The 20,032-nt window shown below is 35.6% G+C and overlaps 1 protein-coding gene and 1 pseudogene across 2 annotated transcripts; one reads left to right on the top strand and one right to left on the bottom strand.

Annotated features, from left to right (window-relative positions):
• Positions 1-2,816: 2,816 nt before the first annotated feature.
• LOC107613306 (protein translation factor SUI1 homolog pseudogene) lies at positions 2,817-4,339 on the top strand (annotated as a pseudogene). Its single transcript, XR_015896533.1, has 2 exons — positions 2,817-2,931; positions 3,788-4,339. The product of XR_015896533.1 is annotated as a protein translation factor SUI1 homolog pseudogene (transcript).
• Positions 4,340-17,118: 12,779 nt separating this feature from the next.
• On the bottom strand, positions 17,119-19,732 carry LOC107611062 (G-type lectin S-receptor-like serine/threonine-protein kinase At4g27290). The gene is made up of 7 exons (XM_088495598.1): positions 19,335-19,732; positions 18,619-18,674; positions 18,379-18,527; positions 18,085-18,295; positions 17,718-17,955; positions 17,467-17,617; positions 17,119-17,397 (listed from the first exon to the last, which is right to left on the bottom strand). The coding sequence occupies exons 1-7, from the start codon at positions 19,730-19,732 to the stop codon at positions 17,119-17,121; spliced, it is 1,482 nt and encodes a 493-aa protein (XP_088351724.1).
• Between the last annotated feature and the right edge of the window lie 300 nt (positions 19,733-20,032).

The raw sequence follows: 20,032 nt of genomic DNA, 5'->3' as shown, positions 1-20,032 counted from the left end.
CACCAGGGAGTGATGGGTACAATATGAACTTCATAAAGAAATGTTGGGAGGATATTGGACCGGAATTCTTAGCAGCGGTAATGGAGTTCTTTCGCAGTGCTAAGCTACCACCGGATGTGAATGAAACATGGGTGACCTTAGCCCCAAAGGTTGAAGGTGCCAAGGAGGTGAAGGACTTTCGGCCGATTAGCATGGTGGGGTGTGTGTATAAAGTTATATCGAAAGTGTTGGTCAGAAGGATGCGAGCAATCATGCCAAGGCTAGTAGGAGAGACGCAGACGGCTTTTGTAAAGGGTAGAAAAATTCATGATGGCGCACTCATAGCCTGCGAGACGGTTCATTGGTTGAAGACTAGAAAAAAGTCAGCAACTATCATCAAACTGGATTTTCAAAAGGCTTATGACAGAGTAAGATGGAGTTTTGTGGATGTTGTGCTTCAGAAAATGGGTTTTGGCCAAAGGTGGAGAAATTGGGTGAAGGAGTGTGTTACTACGGCTAGTATGGCAGTACTGGTAAACGGATCACCATCCAAGCCATTCAAGATGGAGAGAGGACTAAGGCAAGGGGACCCACTATCTCCACTCCTGTTCGTACTAGTTGTTGACGTTCTGCATAGAATGGTGGGGGAAGCTATGAGGAATGGGCGCATTGCACCGCTACTGGTAGGGGGAGATCATATTGAACTGTCGCATTTACAATTTGCGGATGACACCATTTTGTTTTGCCCTCCGGAGACTGAAACAATTGTCAACTATAAGAGGTTGTTGCGGTGCTTCGAGCTGATGTCCGGGCTGAGCATCAATTTTGATAAATCGAATCTGATCTCCGTAAACTGTGAGCAGGGATGGATTGATAGTGCGTGTCGACTACTGGGTTGCCAGCAAGCCGCGCTACCGGTTAGATACTTGGGGATTTCTCTAGGTGCGAATCCGAGACTAGTAAAGACTTGAAAACCAATAATAGATAAGGTGGAACAGAAGCTTAGCTTATGGAAAGCGAAGGTATTAAATAAAGCGGGTAAGCTGGTACTTATCAAGTCGGTTTTGAATAGCCTCCCCATTTATTACCTGAGTCTATAGAAGATGCCAAAGGCAGTGGCAGACAAGATTATTGCATTACAAAGGAATTTTATGTGGTGCAAGGAGGACGGTAACTCTGGTATACCTTTGGTTAAGTGGGAGTTGGTCCAGGCCCCAAAGAAAGCGGGGGGATTGGGGGTTGGTGATGCAGTGCTGAGGAATATAGCGCTCCTGTTTAAGTGGTGGTGGCGGTTTTCAAAAGAGGAGTGCCCGCTGTGGAAGAGGATTGTGTGCTCATGCAACAAATTGAACCCGGATGTCATGCTTCCAACTCAGTCTTTAACAGGAATAGGTGGGCCTTGGAAGGACATTTGCCAGTTGAATATCAAGGAACCAGGTATTCGGGATAAATTGGTTAGTGGCCTGGCAATGGAAGTGGGCAATGGGAGGAAAATCAGGTTTTGGGAGGATAACTGGGTTTTGGATGGTGCTCTGAAAGTGAGTTTTCCAAGACTTTTCTCTGTTTCGAGCCAACAAGGTTGTTTAATTGGGGATTGCGGGTTTTGGAATGGGCTAGAGTGGATATGGAATTTTCAATGGAGGAGAGAACTGTTTCAATGGGAGATGGAACTTCTCCATCAGCTCCACGAGAGGTTAAGGCCAGTGAAGCTGTCAGCTGAGCGCGAGGACATTGTGCTGTGGAAGTTTGACAATAAAGGTGTTTTTTCTACGAAGTCCGTTATACAGGTCATACAATCGGAAACGTTGTCGGAGGAGATCACGAGCTATAGCTTCACAACTACACTTTGGAAAGGTTTTGTACCTCCGAGGATTGAGCTTTTGGGTGGTTTGTGCTAGTTGGTAGAGTTAACACCAAGGAAAGGCTGGCTAGAATAGGAGTCCACATTCAGAGTGATAGCGCTTGTGTGTTGTGTACTAAGGAAACTGAATCGGCTGAGCATTTATTTCTTTGGTGTGAGGTAACATGGCAGGTGTGGTGTCATTGGGTGCAGTCGTTTCGTCGGGAGTGGGTAATTCCTAGAACCATTAAAGATCTGTTTGAGAGTTGGCGTGGCATGCACAATAGACAACAAGGGCAGAAGGAGTGGATGACAGCATTCTTTGCAGTGATCTGGAACATTTAGTTGGAACGTAATGTGCGGATCTTCAATAATACAAGGGCAAGCATTGAGGGAATTCAAACTAAGATGGTGTTGAGCTATACAGAGTGGTGTGGGTGAAATTCGCTGTGAGCCCTGATGCCAATTCTAAGCCTGCTAGAAGCGTGTTGTGTGTTCTGGGTGTTGCATTGTATAATTATTTTCTTTCTATGTATGTTCCACTTTAATGTGTTGAGCTTGTTTTAGTTCAAAAAAAAAAAGTATTAATTAATTTATATTTAATTATTTTTATATCAAGATAATAATAGTGCTAATTGTCACTTATCATTGTCATCGTATATAAATACCATTAAGTTACTTGAGAAATTGAGAATACGTGAGATATATTAAGATATTTTTACTTATTATTATTAGAAACACGTTAAAATACAACTACCAAAATTGTAAAATATTGTTTCTGTTTTAAATATATTGTTTCTATATTTGTAAAAAAATATCTATTATTTTTCACAGCGTCACAATTACTGTTTTCCGTCTACATTAAGTTTTTCCTGGTCTGGCGTACATTAAATTTTAAACACACACTATTATGCTGAGCTGTCCAGAAAAAACTTGCGGCCCACTCAAGTCTCCACACTATATAACGGCACAAACTCCCTCCCTGGATTCTGCACCAAACGAAAGAGCACATATTATAACCCCTTCCATTTTCCATTATTCTTGAAAAAGCTTCATCAGATCTCTCGAGCACATATTATAACCCCTGGTCTCTCTCTCCCCCTACATAATATGTACGTTTTCTTGATTTATTTGTGCAATTTTTTCTACCTTTTATTTTAGATTGGATGGATGATTCTGGCTAAAATTTTTTTTATATATAGATAATTTTAATATAAACTACGAAATATTTGATTATCTTAGTATTTTATATTATTATGGTGATGACATTTTTTTAATATTTTTTTAATTATAAAAAGATTAATGTTTTGTAATAAAAAATATTATTTTAATTATTAAAACACAAAATGAAGTGACGATTTGTAAATATCTATAGTAATATATAATACATAATTTGGTTCATTGTTGGAAATTTCACACCTAATAATCCAATATAAAAAAAGAAAAAGTTCGATTATTGTTAGTAAATTTAGATTTTTTTTTTCAGAAAATGATAATCTAATTTTTAGTAATATTTCTAAATGACACTCTCTTGTCTTTATAGATATAATTATAATTATTACGAAAGAGTATTTTAGTGCAACAAATTAAAATGTTATTTAGTTCTGAAAAAAAAAAGCATACAAATTTTAAGAATACAGGATTAATTTAAGAAAAAGAGAAAAAAAATTATTTAGACATTTTATAGGAGTGTTAGTTTTATTTTTAATATATAATTAAAAAATATTAAAAGATTATCAGAATTTATTATATACTATTAATATTTAAAAATATAGAATAAAATATATCGTTGGATTATTAAATTAAAAGAATTGGTCTAATTAACTTAATAACTAAATGATGATAAAAAATAATAAACTCTAATGACTCTAACATTTTTCTATATTTAAAATAAAACGATTTTATAATTTTTACTTCTTTAATTTGTATCTAGAATGATAAAACTTGTAAGATCCTTTTACTATGCAGTTTCTTATATATAAAGTCAGTGTTACCAATTGTCTCTGGACAACCAAAATACATGATCGGTTCGGAAATCGAGATCCCAACCCACTTCGATCCATTCACTGAGGCCAAAGAATTGGGTGGCGTAGGGGCAAAGGAATATATCCATATCCGCATCCAGCAGAGGAATGGGAAGAAGAAACTGACCACAGTGCAAGGCTTGAAAGAATTGGGCTTAGAGAAGATACTCAAAGATCTCAAGAAAGAGTTATGTTGCAATGGCAATGTGGTTCAAGACAAGGAGCATGGCAAGATAATCCAGCTTCAAGGTGACCATCGCAAGAACGTTTCCCAATTGTTGGTTCAGGCTGGTCTTGTTATGAAGGATCAGATCAAGATTCATGGTTTTTGAATAACTTCAAATTCAGTTACATTTGAATATTCGAATTTATATTAAATTAAGTTAGTACCTTAACATATTCGGAAAAATAAAAAGGTGGCTTAACAAATACAATAGTATATGTTAAGCAACCGTTATGTACTACTTTTAGAACTACAGTGTTAAGTTTGATAAGTAGTGTTGTTGAAATAACTCAAATAAATGTATTTGGCTCTATATGAATGTGTCATTGTTGAATCTGAATACATGCATGGTGTTCGTATTTATTTACGAGGAATGCTAGGGGCAGCAATTTTGGTGTTGTGTAATCATCAATTGGCCATCAATAATGTTTTTAATGGTGTGAGATTACATTTAATGGTGGGAGATCACTCACTTTTGTTTTGATGGTTAAGTGCTGGCCAGAAAACACAAAAGTTACTGGCTCCTAGATTTTTTCTTTATTTATATTATTTTTTAATAAATATGAAGATAAATATTATTAAACAGTTTTTTTATGTCACATCATTATGGATAAGTTGAATAATATTAATAATTAATATACTTATATTTTATAAAAAGTATACATGGCATGTTTAGAACAAATAAATAAGAAAAAGAAAAGACTTGTTATTGAGTATACAACATAAGTTACTTTATTTAAATAAATACATATATCTTGGGATATTTTTTTAGATAAATAATTTAAATATTTTATTTACAAATATAAGTAATTTGTAGTATATTTATTAATTTTTATTTTTTTATGTATTTTATTTACCGTGTAAACGAATTAAAATTGCCTATACCTCGTTTACACAATATTTTATAGAATTTTAACAAATCTGGGTGGTTCGATATCTAATAATTTGGAAGTTAAACCTACTTTTCTTATAAGTACCAGCTTTTAAAAGTGCATCAAAAGTTCTTTTAATTAGTTAAAATAACAAAGAAAAATTTAAAAAAAAAAAAAGAAAATAACTTTCCTTCGATAAAATCGAAGAACTTTGAATTTAAAAATAATACGTAAATATAAAGGAAAATAAAGAAAGCAACAACTTGGCAAAGAAAGTAAATTTACAAGAACAAGTAAGTTTGCAAAGAAAATAAAATTACAAGAAATTTGAAGAAATTTAAAAGATATGGAAGGAACCTTACAGAAAAAAAAGTTTTTAGAAATTCAGAAATTTGTTGGAGATATGAGAGTGCGAGAGTATTTTTTGAAATAAGATTCCAACCTTTGTTCCTTCCGATCTTCATCTATTTATAAGACTTTTCGACCAATCAAATTCAAATATATTTCACACGTGCATTAATCTTTAAGTAACCGTTCCCGCACTTTATATGATATGAATAACTACCATCAATTATCTTCACTCAACAATCTTTTTCGATAAGACTTGTCGATCAACCTTATCTCTCTCCTCGATAAATCCCTTTCGTCGAGTACTATGTCCTTCGAAAAGCACTTATCGAACTTTGATCTTGATATCTCAAAACTTATTTTATTTTCGACCAACAAATTGTCCCCTTAGGATTAACGCATATTTTTGAAATGAATTTGAAGATAAAACGCTTAATCCTACTTCAAAAGTCCTTTGAATGTCATAATTAACCAATTAATTCGCACGACATTCATTAACCGCCCATATCTCTAGAAATCCAATAATTACGCCCATTAAATCATATTTTCCTATTAATTACTGTTTCTCTCTTTTCCAGTTTCACCTTCTCAAGGAAGTTTCCTCTTTTCAAATTTGAAAAAACAAATTACAAAACGAAAAAACTCCTTTTACTTCCTCTTATTCTACTTGGCAACATATTCACAACACTTAACAATGTTCACTTTTCCTCCTCTAATTTCTCTGATTCTTCTCCTCTTTATCCAGTGATCGTTTCATCTTCAAACTCATCCTTCTTTTCTAAATCTACCTCTTTGCAATCAAATAGCCTCATCTAAAGCTCTAGAAACTTCATTAACTAAAGACGAAGGCAAGAAGGTCATGATTGATGTTTTTGTACAACCTGACCTAGACATTTTATCTCGGACTGGAAACATCATCATTGAGGATCCAAGCAACATTAGAACTAACAAGAAAATTCTTTCTCCTTTCACTGTTGAAGAAGATACTTACTGCTTCATCATCTCTATACATTCTCTAGAGCAAGCTGAAAGAACTGTTCATCACTTTCCAGGTGCCGAAGGAGAAGATTTACTTATCAAACAAGACCTGTTCATAGCACCCTTTATTGACGGTAAAAAATCTTTTCGAAATAACCCTAAAATTTTCTTCAAAAATGCCAACTTTCTTTCCTGGTATTAAAAGATTGAATCTGTAAGAGGTAAAACCTAGAAATCACAAGGTATTCATGACCTCCTTCGTCTCTTTCATTTCACACCTACCACGCATCATTGGATGATTGGTGGTACCCTCTACTTTTGCAACAGAACCACCAACAATTTTTACCTTCCATATGGTATGGTTGGCTCCACGCTCTTTGATGTAGCTGTTATCACTAGACTACCAATGGGCAATCATGTTACCACATTCGAAATGAAACCAAGTAGACAGTACAAAATCATCAAAAAAAGTTCTTGTGGTGAATTTATTAAATTCAATATGGGGAAAGAAAACACTCTTGTACTGATGATGAGTGTGTAGCATTTTTGTATTATTAGTTAAATGCTATTATATTTTGTTCGAGAAGTGTCTCGATGCAAAAATTATTCACCCCCTTAGTTGCTTTACTTCATGAAGGACATAAATTCAATTTGGCCAAATTAATCCTTGGCAACTTATATGATAAATTAGGACAAATGGTCGAAAGTCTTTGAAAAAGGACTTCGATCAGTGCAGGAGGTCCCCTTTGGTTACTTCAACTTTGGCTCAATGCCACCTTTGAAAAACATATAAAACAAGGTGGAATCACAAGCTCTGATAACCAAAACATCGAAGGATTCTGATTAGTCACACTACAGCCAAAATTTGAAAATGCACATTCAACAAAAGGAACTTTTTTTAAAAGCATTTTCGAAACTCCATTCATGCAAAGTTTTTCGAAATGAGGACCTAAGACTTGCTCCTTTCGTAGATCGAAGGCGTGGACTTTCATGGTTCCAACATCATCTATTTTCAGATGATGACGTCCACACTTCGAATAACATAACTTGGTCCAACTTTCTTACAATTTAGGTCTTCCCAACAGGCATCCCCCAATACAAGAAAGAGCAATTCAAAGTAACCTTTCATGCCTCTCATTATGTGGCTAGACGATTGGGTTTTTCACAAGCCATCCAAGCTTCTTTCCCAAGAAAGCACCCAGCTCTTTGTCATGTTATTCTCAAAACAAAAGAAGATGTTCAGAAATGTCTCGATCTCAACGACAAAAATCGAATCCATTATTCTCCACTTACCTTCCTTCACAGTGATTTCGTTACCAAATCTTTTATCGAATGGTGGAATAACTACTATTCTCGATATGATTGTACTTTAGATGATGTTATGAAGAAGTCAGTAAAGGCTCATCCTAGTACTCCAGAAGCACCTCCCCTAAAGGCCCCAAAAGGAAAAATGGAGACATCGAGACAACAAAAACAGAAGGTGCAGAAAACTTCTATCAAGGCTGCAAGTCGAGAAAGGTATCACTCAACTTAACTTTCTCCCTTTTTAAAAAAGATTTATCTTCAAATTTCTTATTTTGAACTCTCTTCCTTTATTGCAGAAAAAATCTTCTAGTGAAGATTCTTCTTATAAAAGTGCTAGGCCTTCATCAAAGCCAATTTCTTCTCATTCGAGTAATTCTTCTTCTGCTAGCAGCTCTGAATCGAGTATCTCATTGAGAAATCCTATTGTGGCCCAACATCCTGAATCCAAAATAACTACTAAGGTATATTCATCACTGATAAAACACCAATCTTATTCGATTAACTTTAATTTTATTCACTTGTTATTAATTTATTATGAAAATGTTGATGCACCATTCCAACAACCTCCTTCTACCTCCGTGGCAAAAATCATGCCTGATAAAAGAGGAGAACATCAATCAATCTCATTCTCTAGTGGCAACATAATCTCTCATTACTTGTCACTCAATCAAGAAGTCCAACAGCCTAATCCACAGCCCAACAAGGACACTTCCCTTGTTGAAAATATTGATCCACCAATCGTCGAGGAACACATCTCGACAGAATCGATTACAACACAATCGCCATCAGCTCAACCTGTAAACAATCCTCCTTCTTCCCCTACTGTTGATGTTGATCTCACCATCAATTATCCTTCAAAAGAAGCAAGCCCTCATACAAAAGAAACTAAAAAGAAAACCACTCCATTTCAACTTGTCTCAGGAATCCAAATTTCATCAAACTAAATTACTCAACCTGAGCAGTCTTCACAACATGATCCTGAGATTAAAGAAAGACCTTCAGTTACTGCATCTAGTCCTCTAGATGCTAACTTAGCTGAATTCCTCGTTGTTATGTCCAAAATTACTCACAACGCGGAGATGCCAACTTCGATTCCGACTATGAAGAATTGTCGGAACAAAATCTCTCGAAGGACCTGAGCCCTCTAGATATCAAGAAATTAACTTCTCTTCTTAACCTTCTCACACACACTGTCAATGAATGGATTAGTCGAGATGACCTGAACACCATCCTTTCTAACATTTTAAGTACCCCTCTTGAATGCCAAGTCCCACTCCTTTTTTCCAGAGTAGTGAAAAAATTCGAGAAAGTCACCAATAACCTTTTATCTCTCTAGACAAAATAAATGAAGTAAAGAAAGGAATGACCAACATTGAAGAAAAGGCTCTAAAGCTAGATACTGCTCATAAATTGACGCAAAAATTATTCAAGGACTTTGAGATCAATGTTGCTCATGCTGCCAGCACTGGAGCTCATTTAGCACAGCGCAGAAAAGAACTCGAAAAAGAGCTTGCCCAAATTCGAGAAGAAGAAGCTTTGTTAGATGAGCCTGATTTCAGAGCACAAAAGAATAAGCAAGATCTCTATCGAGATCTTGTGAAATGGAAAACAAACAGACTGAGATGCGGAGAAGATATGAAAGATTACTGAAGGTTGTGGTAGACTTAGAGAAGGGGGGTTGAATCTATGCCTTTCTTTTAAGTTAATGAAATGACTCTCTAATACAAACTTTCAATTCTGATTCTATTTGAACTCAGTAGCGGAAATTTATGAGACAATTTATTTTTGTCTCATGAATATCAGAAAACAAAACACAACAGAGAAGAGATAAGCTTACACCAGCATGTATCCTGGTTCGGTTGCCTTGTGCTATGCAACCTATATCCAGTCTCCTCCACAACAATGGAGGAATTTTCACTATAGTTAAAAGTATTACATACACCAATTCTACAGGATTGACCCAATCCTTTCTCACTCAAGTTCTAACCTAACTTGACATTGGCTATGCTAATACCTAACTCTTCACTCTTAGTGCTAACCCAACTAAGAAAGGGATACCTCACAGGTACAAGATACAAGACACAGACATACTGTAACACCCTAATTAGCCTAAGCCTTACCACGCGTCGTAAAGCAAAGATTAATCAGAGATTACGACAATTCTAAACTCTTATATATATATATAGAGAAAGAATAGTATAATCTAGAAGCCTAATGAAGGATATAGCTCAAAATAGAATTTCAAAGCACAAAACGTACTAGCAAAGCCACTAGTTTAAAGCACAAGAGACAGATAAGATATAACAAAAGATAAGTATATAATATCATAGGAAACTAGTCACGACTCGTGGAGTTTAAGCCGGCTAGCCATATACAGGTATACAGAACCATACAGTGAAAACAGCTTATACAAGTTTTGTTCTCTCAAATACATGCCACTAGGCAAAATAAAATACAAAAGAAGAGATGTATAAACAAAATAAACCAAAAAGACTCCAAAAGAATCCAAGATCCTCCGCTTCTGTCACCATCCAAAGCAACTCACTGAGGTGGGTTACGACCTGCATCTGAAAAATACAACAAAAATATGGTATGAGAACTGGAGGTTCTCAGTATGGTAACAGTGCCCAGTGATGTAGGATATAAGACCCCGGGACGCCAAAGGCAATCCTAATTAAGCTCCATATCCATCACAAGATTTCAAACTTAAGCATTTTAAAACAATTAAGCATGATACACCAACATTAACTTAAATAAACCAGGTTATCTATCTTAGGGGATTTCTATTCTAAACAAACACCGCTGTCCCACAGCCTTCACCAACCTATCCTCCATGCGATCCCATCGCCACCGCCTTCCGAACCTCCTCAATCCCAGTAGAAAACACAGGTAATATACAATGCAAGTAAAGCACAAGTAGAAGCATATAAGGCAATTAATTCAGATAGCAAGTAAGCATGTTATTCAATTAGGCAAGCCATTACAAGTAAACAAAGCATACAAGCAGATAGAAAATGCATATGATGAATGCCTGCCCTACTAGCTGTGATATCACATTGTCGGTTCAACTGCCAAACCGACACATCTCCATGGAGACTTCGCCCTTCGGATTTCTCATATGGGAACCCCCGAGATATAGTACCCGGATCACTGTCCAGGTACCGGCGCCTGCTCGCCCTATAGATCCGAAGGGATGCGACCGGGATACTCTTGCCTCAGACCTCACATCTCAACATAAGCGGGATTAACCACCGTCCTTACGCTGTCGCCGCTACCTCGACAGGCGGGATTAACCACCGTCCCTGCCAGGCGCATAGCGTCTCATAATATCATATAAAAATATTATTTCAGTGGTTTTCAAAAGCATTTTCAGTATATAGAGATCCATCACTTCAATCCGAGTCCCCAACTCATCTCAACCACTGTCCATTCATAACTCAGTATCTAAATATCAACAGTTCATCATTCCTCATCTCATATATCATTCATCCTTCACCTAACGTGAAACCCCTTATCAGCACACCAGGAAACTAGGCCTCCGTTTTCTAATTTATCTTAAAATCAAGTACTTGAACCCTTAAGTTATATCCCATGTTATAATACTCAAAACTGGGCCCAAAAATCTTAAAATGGTATTGTAGAAGCTCACAACCTTGTTGGGAAGGTAGAATAGTTGAAAAACAAGCAAAATTTGAGAAACAGGACGTGTGCGGCCGCACAAAGGTGTGTGCGTGCGCACGTCCAGGGAATTTTTAAGAGTGTGCGCACACACAGTGTCAAAACTCAAATTGATCTATTCACTCGCACGACCTGTGCCAGTGCCCCCAACAGACTAACCTTCCCAACGTGTGCGTCCGCACAGGTTGGCATTCTTCCTTAGATATGTGCACGCACAAGCTGTGCTAGCACTGCAAACAGAGCGCACTCCCTTGCCTGTGCGTGTGCATAGGTGTGTGTGTGCATCCGCACAGTTCGAAATTTTGTAGGGTGTGCGTCCGCACAAGAGTGTGCGCCCGCACATATCAAAAATCAGGAAATTCTGCAATGTTGCAGAATTTCAGATTTTTAACACCAACTTTGCCAGATCATAATTTCCTCTACAAAATTTTAATTTTCACCAACTTTATATCGATTTAAAGGGTTTTCAAAGATCTTTAATTATAAACAAATTTCAATCAAATTTGAAAACCGAGGCAAAAGTTATGATCAGACAAAGTTCACCAAAAACCAAATTTTACCAAACTTTACAATTACCACCATATCTTACCATACCCCTACCAAATCATACCAAACCATCCAAAATTCCATTTTTCATCAAAATGTACCTGCTGTGTCATAATACACTAACCTTACCACATTCTCCTTCTCATTTCATTACTCTCAATTCCAACATCAACTATATAACACTTATGATCAAAATTACCATTTCATAAATCACAACACTACAATTATCATAAGGAACCAACTTCCAATCCATACAATCATTCAACATCATCTCATCATTATAATTCATCACAAATCAACCCAACATTCATCAATTCATCAACATTTAACATACCAACCATCATTTTAGTTCAACCTATCTTATTGGTCACTAGCCTATGTGTCCATGAATATTATATACTACATAGAGAAAACCAAAATCATACCTTGGCCGATCCCCTATATGTCTAAAACTCAAAATTTGAGCACCAAAGAGCATTCAACCAAAATCCAAGCTTTCAATTCCACTCCACTAAGCACAATTAAGTTCCAAAAGCTCTCCAAAGCCACAATAATCAAACTATAAACATATAAATCACCTCAAATCACCCTAGGGTTCCAATTAAACATAAATTCACAAGATTTTAGTGGCTCTTACCTTATCCAACAGATTTAATAGCAAGGATCCAAGGCTAAGCAAGGGTTAGAGCAAACCTAAACACCAAGAATCACAAAAACTCACTTAGGCACAAACCCTAAGTACCCAAAATTTTCAAGAGAGAGACTGGGAGAATTTCGTGATTAACTTTAGAATTTCTTGGGTGGGTTTTGTAGAGCTCTTCACAAGGAACGCGTAGCTGCAAACGGTGCGGTGATCGGAGCTCTTTAGCTCAAGATATGAGCTTTGGAAGATTGAGATGAATAGTGCTCAATCTCTTCTCCTCTCCTCCTTTCAATTTCTGATTGTGTGTGCTTGTTAGTGTGTTGTGATGCTGGTTGGTTCATTAATTAAGCCTTTTATATGTTGGGCTTGGGCCCAACTTGGGCCCGGTTCAACCTGTTAGCGTTTTTAGCCTGTTTGGCCCAACTTCGGGACAAACCTTTAAAATTAACGCCCGGTTTTCCATTTCTAATATTTTTCTAAGGTTTTTGACGGTTTTCACTTTTCTCGTGCGGTATCGGGCAGACTTGAACCGGTTGAACCGGTTCAACTGCCGGTTCGTGACTTTTCACAGTTTTTCGCAGAAGGCACATTTTCTGACTCAGAAAAACCTACTGAGTCCAAAAATTACCTTTAAATCCTCAAATTCTCACTCTAACTTTTTGAAGTCTAATTAGGGCAATTAATCACTTAATTAACCGGTTGATTAGTTGCGGTTCTTACACATACCTAAAGAAATCAGAGAATAACTCTAGGCTTTTTTCTCAAGTGTTTCACTCAGCTTTTTCCACTCATGGCTTTTTCTTTAGCTCTCTCAATATGCCTTTTCACTCAAGAAATTACAGAAAGATAAACATTGAAAAGTACATTATAATCTGTAAAATATGAAGGAGATTGACTTCATCAACAGCCTCTTTTCCATGTGATAAACCAGACTTGCAAGCCTCTGATTTTGTTCTTCAGTGTTGGCCGAATGCTTCTTTGAAAGAAAGCATTATCCAAGTAGAGGAACTTCTTCAGGGAACTCTTCACAGAACACAACTCACCAAACTCTGGTTTTCTCTCATTGCCTTCTGAATGAACAGCAAGCTTCTTTTATCTCCTTGCATGTTGCTTGGTTTCTCTCCCTAGGTCAACTTCTTGAGCCTTGAGCTTCACCAACCCAGCCGTTCACTTTTTCCCAGTAATCCTCAAAATAGGAACTTTGCTTCTGACTTCTCTATCTTGACCGAAAGCCATAAAACAACAACCACAAAAATCTTCCAATGGTAAAACGGATCTGAGCCATTGATAAACTACTTGGTCCCCAAGAATCGTTTGTGACCGTAGATACACAGCAAATTAGGACAGAAAATAACTTTCCTTTGTATCCCATTTCGGACTGAGCAGAGAGTTGGGAAGAAGAGAAGAATATATGATGCATGTATAAGGAAATGGGTTACCTTTTAGCTTCTGATCTTTTTCTTGATGTGGTTTCAAAATGGTTGATTAGACCTTACCCTTCTTTGCTTAACCTTCTCTTTCCTTCTTCTTTCATGACTAGCTTAGGAACTAAGCTCTCTATCTCACTTTTTCTGAGTTCTGTGATTTGACTGAGACAGAGAAAGAAAATGTTGCTTTGGAAGCAAGGTGGAGGGATTTGCTGAATTCAAATCGGGCTTGGATCGGATATCCAATAGACAACCCGTTTGATTTCTTTGGCTTTGTTTCTTTTAGGCTTCGCTTGATTTACCAGCCCACCAACCTTGTTATTTTATTTTCATTCCAATTTGGGCTGTTAGATTTAATTTTGGCCTGTAATCATTTAGTAAAATAATTAGTAACATACAATTATCAATAATCAACACTAATTATTTATTTTGTCCAAAAATAATGTTTGTCATCACTAATTAATTTAGTTAATTTCTTAACTCAACAATTACAAATCAAAGAACACGATGAGAACATGGTTTACTCTACTTATGACGAAGAAAGAGTTCGACTTCGATTTGAGTTAGAAGAATTATTAGAGCCTTATTTTCCAAAGATTTAGAATATTTTGTAAAACTTTCCCTCTATTACTTATGCTTCTCTTTGATATTTTAAGCATTATTCTCCCAACATCGATATCGCTTTAAATATTTCCCATTTATAGACTTAACTTCGACACTAGAATCAATATTCTTTATGCAATATACATTCTCAGAATATAAATCGATTACCCGGAAAGGGCCTTCCCAATTATGAGATCATTTACCATAAAACCTTGATTTTCTTTTCATTGGTAATATAACTTTAAGAACTAACTCTCCCACTTGGAAGCATTTCTCTTTTACACGTCAATTATAACTACGAGCAATATTATCTTTCTGATGAATCATATTTTCAAGTGCCAAAATGCATTCATGATCCAAATCGTTTAATTCTTCAAAGATCATATTCTAGTAATCGTCAACTGGCAATTCATTTTATCTCATTATTCTTATGGTGTTGAGATTAATTTCTAAAGGTAAAACTGCATCATGACCATAAACCAATTTATAAGGAAAGATGTTTCTCGATCCTCTGGGTGAATTTCGATAAACCCATAATACTTGGCTTATAGTTTCATTCTAAGTTCGAGGTCTTTGACCAATTTTCTTTTTAATCAAATTAATCAAAATCTTATTTGCAGCCTCAACTCGCATAATATGAAGTTGAAGTCACCATAGTTATATTTTTTTATGCTGCAAAATTTTTAACACGTTGGCCAATAAACATAGTACTTTGATCAATACTCAATGTTTGAGGGATTCTAAATCGATGAATTATATGTTCTTCTATAAAGTCAATGATCTCATTTTGATTGACTTTCACAGAAGGAATATCTTCGACCCATATTGTAAAATAATCGATAGCTACTAAAATAAACTTATGATTCTTTGCTAAAGGAGGATGGATCATTCCAATCAAATCCAAAGGCCATCCCCTAAATGGCCAAGGCTTTATAATCGAATGTAATTCAGAAGCAGGAATTTGTTGTATTACTCCATATGCTTCTAACATTCTTGGCATGCTTTGGCATAATCAACACTATCTTTAACCATAGATGGCCAATATACTCAATCACGTCAAAGTACCAATTTCATTTTCTCTCCCACTGGTACGGTACTGAGAATGCCCACAATTTAGCTGGCAAGTGCACCGGGTCATCCAAGTAATACCACCATTAAGGTAACAACTTGCCATTAATAAAATTATTGGATAATGAATTAGAATTAGAATTGTATCAATATAATTAAAATGATTAAAAATATTTTTGAGTAATAATTAGTTTAATAATGTTTAAATATTAATTTTATATAATTATAATAAAGATATTTTTTAAATTAGTATAATTATGCATTATTCATTAAATACCAATTGTAATATAATCATAATAAAGATATTTTTTTAAAATAAATTTATTTAGAGAAATATAAATTGGTTATTAATAACTGATGCCATTATCATATAATTATCATATATTATTATTATTATTATTATTATTATTATTATTATTATTATTATTATTATTATTATTATTATTATTATTATTATTATAATTAAAACGATTAAAAATATTTTCGATTGATAAGTAGTTTAATATTGTATTAAATATTGATCTTATATAACTATAATAAAGATATTTTTCTAAATTAGTATAATTATGTATTATTACTTAATGCTAATTATAGTATAATTATAACAAAGATATTTTTATAAAATAAACTTAGAAGAGAAAATAGTATATTTATTTTGGCGAAAAAATGAATTCATGATGAATCGACACCTCACTTTTATTAATTGGGAGAAAACCCAATTTTAGTATATTAATAAGTAGATGTAGCTTTTTTTAATATTATTACTATTTAGTTATCGTCATTTTTCTATGTCTTTTCAATTGTAAGATTTAAAAAAATTAATTTTTCAAAAAGAATTTTGAATTAAAACAAATATAGAAAGATGAAAATAGACAACTAATGATAAATTGGACTAAATTTGGATGAGATCCAAAAGGTTAATTAAAATTATTTATATAAAAAATTTTACTAAAAAAACTAGACTTTAAAAATATAGAATCTAAAAATATAAATGAGAAAATAACTTTGTAATAATTTGATTATTTTTATTATTTTATTTGAAGAAAATTTTATTTATTAAGGTGAAAAATGAGATTAAAATAAGTAGGATTAAGAAATATTAAAAATTTGATATTATAAAGAAAAAAAACCTTTATATAAGAATTAATTTGATCAATTTTTAAAATTTTAGAAATGAAAATGACTTACGTATTTATGTTTAGGGACTAATTTGATTCTAAATATTTTATGATATATGAGATAACACGTGATATGTTATTTGTTATTGACCTGACAAATCAACCAATCACCTTATGATAAGTGGTATTAATCTACTACGTCATCATGTTTCGTGGTACTTAATGTAACACATCATCAACTAACTAATAAAATGATTAATTTGTTTTATATTTTATTAATTTAAAAAATGAGTAATTTTTTAAAGATAAATTTAACTATTAATCCTGATGAATACTATACAAAATTTATGGTATGTGAATTATACAAATTGCACCCTAATTGCTAAGTAAGGCTTGTAAGTTCTAACTATGATACCATGTAAAGTGAATAAGCCGAACGTTTAGAGACGTGATACAGTAATACTTCTCATCTAGATTCTAGGACTTCGATACTGAATTCGTTGGCAGGATCATATTGATATGCATATTCTCCAATAAATAGAGCAGGTCGTTTTGGCTTAGGCAAGGCAATTTCACTTCCAAACATCATAATCACTGATGACATGTCTGGTCTAGCATATGGATGTTGCTCCAAACAGAGAAGACTAATATGAATGCACCTCAATACTTGAGAGAGGTTACAAGACTCTATTAGAATATCATCAACAGTTTCTAGAGGCCTTTCTTTAGTCCACAAATCCCATGCCTGTAACAACATCAAGTTAGGTAAATGAACAGTAGTATGATATAGTTTGGTTGTTTAGTTTACACTTACATAGCCAATAAGATCTGTGCTTTCATTTTCCCAATGATTTCCTTTGTTTTTCTTTTCGGATAGTATCTCCAGTAACAAAACGCCAAAGCTAAAGACATCAGATTTTACTGACAAGTTTCCATCTATTGCGTATTCAGGTGCCATATATCCGCTAATACATAATGCATAATGGTGAAAAAAAGAAATGTTATGATTAAGTAAATACATTGTACTATCCAATTATGAAAATTAACAATGTTAAGTGTTCATACTATGTTCCAACCACTCGTCGCGTTGTTGCTGCAATTTGGTCACCTCCTAAAATTCTAGCCAAACCAAAATCTGAGATTTTAGGATTCATTTCACTATCAAGTAAGACATTACTTGCTTTAAAATCTCTGTGAATGATTCTAAGTCTTGAATCTCGATGAAGATAAAGGAGACCCTTTGCAATCCCAAAAATCATACGAAAACACTTCAACCAATCCAAGAACTTTCTCCGTGTTTGATCTAGAAAGTTGTTCATAAAAATCAATATTTTTCCAAATTTGATCAAAACCAGAAGATGAATTCTACATAGTTACAACTTCTGCGAAATATGAACAATTTTATTTAGGATAGAGAATCAAGATTACATACCAAATATAAAGAAATCCAAACTTTTTTTGGGCATGTATTCATATACAAGCATTTTCTCTTCATTGTGAATGCAATATCTATGAAGTTTCACAAGATTACGATGTTGAAGTTTGACAATCGGTGCAATTTCATTTTTGAATTCTTTAAGCCCTTGTACAGAACCTCTACAAAGTCTTTTAATAGAAATTTCTTGCCCATTTTTCAATAATCCCTACAATTATCAATTGCAAATATTCCAATTCATAATGAGCTTATATTCTTAATTTTTTCAAAATATCTTATCATATGTATTACCTTGTATACAGGTCCAAAACCACCTTCTCCAAACTTGTTTTTTATTGAAAAGTTACCAGTAGCATTAGCTAAACCAGATAGATCAAACAATGGAAGCTCTAGATGCCCCTCTTGTTCTTCAATGAAACTATTCATTATTGCTGCATTCTCTGCATCAATATTTTCACACAAGTTAACCGTAGCTGCCATAACTCAAGAAGCAGCTTGTGTAAACCTCATAACATAATAGAAAATTCTTACCTTTTGCCTTGGCACTTCCTCCACCTATGCAAGTGAAGTAGAGAGCTAGGAGCAAGCTGCATAATACAACAATAATGGTGCATGCAACTGCAATTTCTATCTTGACCTTGCTTCCATTTCTTGACTCTTCAATGATTCATTTTATTTTATTTCACATAAAACAAAGAATTTCAATCTCAATGATAGTCATAAGAAAACGTTGACCATATGGGATAATAATTTAGATTAAGCTGTATTAAACAATCAAACAAGTATTATGTAGCAAAACAAAAAAAAATATTTAGCCATAAATAATAAACTAATGGAAGATTAATTAAGAGTTTGATGGAACATATGCACCATAGCTAACTCTGAAGAAGGGACTCTGTTATGGACTACCACAGTCTAGCCCAAGAGGTCGTCGGGTCGGAGCACTGCCCCACCCAGGCCCAAAAATCTCCAGCAAAGGATTTCACGGGTCAGTCACCTATACCCGACCCGAAGTCCGACCAACTTGCCACCTCTAGCACATCACCATTCGGGTCAGTGCCCTCTAGGTCGGCACCCAACACCCTGACCCGGAGTACGAACGACCCGCTCACATGGAAGGTGACAGCTCACTCTCTACCAGTGGGCCTAACCATTAATGAGCCCACCCAACATAGTATATAAGGGGAGAGGACAGCTCTCCCCCCAAGGTACGTCACATTTTTACCTAATTCTGCCACTTCCCGTACGGACTCTGACTTGATCGTTGGAGTGTCCTTGCAGGTGGCCATCCCCCTCTCCGTCCACCCTCCGATGTCACCGGTGTACGATTTCCACCGCTCCACGTCAACTCGGAACTCTCCTCTCTCTCCCATTCATCATCTACCGATAACACGAGGTCACCAGGTATCGAACATTGGCACCGTCTGTGGGGATTCCCAGTGCGAACATGGAGCGACCCATCACGTCGGAGGAACTTCGCGAAGGAGGCGGGGCCCGTTTGAGCAGAGCGAGCTCGACAGCTGGCGCTGTCGAACGACTGAGACTCTCCGTTCAACCCAACCAGATGTACACCCAGACCCCCGAAAGACGCTCCTTCAGGGGAACGGGAGCTGACAGCGTCAAGATCATGCAAGAACTTAGGCATAGAGTGCAAAACCTCGAGCGGGAGTTGGCGGCGAAGGGCCAATCACATGGAGACGCCAGCCATTTTCACGGCGGCGCCAGCCGGTCCCACGCCCACACTCACTCCCCCTCCCGCGCACATGACACCCAAGGTAGAAGCCTAACAAGGAACGAAGAAGCGCGTACACAAGCGACTTTCAGACTCGCTCGAAGCAAGTCAGAAAGCCGTTGGGGGTCCCAAGGAGAGGAGGCTAGGAGGCAGGAAGACCCCATCATCATGCAAGCAACCCCTTTCCACCCCTCAATCCTCAAGGTCCGGCTC

The sequence above is a fragment of the Arachis ipaensis genome, chromosome B8 (genome assembly GCF_059453495.1).
Source record: "Arachis ipaensis isolate K30076 ecotype BB chromosome B8, ASM5945349v1, whole genome shotgun sequence".
Taxonomy (NCBI): domain Eukaryota; kingdom Viridiplantae; phylum Streptophyta; class Magnoliopsida; order Fabales; family Fabaceae; genus Arachis; species Arachis ipaensis.
Note: the sequence above shows the minus strand (reverse complement) of the source record. Positions and strands in the feature narration are given on the sequence as shown.

What these genes read in the sequence shown, in the direction of transcription:
- LOC107611062 (XM_088495598.1), bottom strand. Translation starts at nt 19,732, where the DNA reads ATGCCTAAGTTCTTGCATGATCTTGACGCTGTCAGCTCCCGTTCCCCT. An exon ending in CAACGATCAAGTCAGAGTCC is followed by an intron (nt 18,675 to 19,334) that starts GTACGGGAAGTG and finishes TGTATTATGCAG; the next exon opens with CTTGCTCCTAGCTCTCTACT. An exon ending in GCACAGATCTTATTGGCTAT is followed by an intron (nt 17,398 to 17,466) that starts GTAAGTGTAAAC and finishes ATGTTGTTACAG; the next exon opens with GCATGGGATTTGTGGACTAA.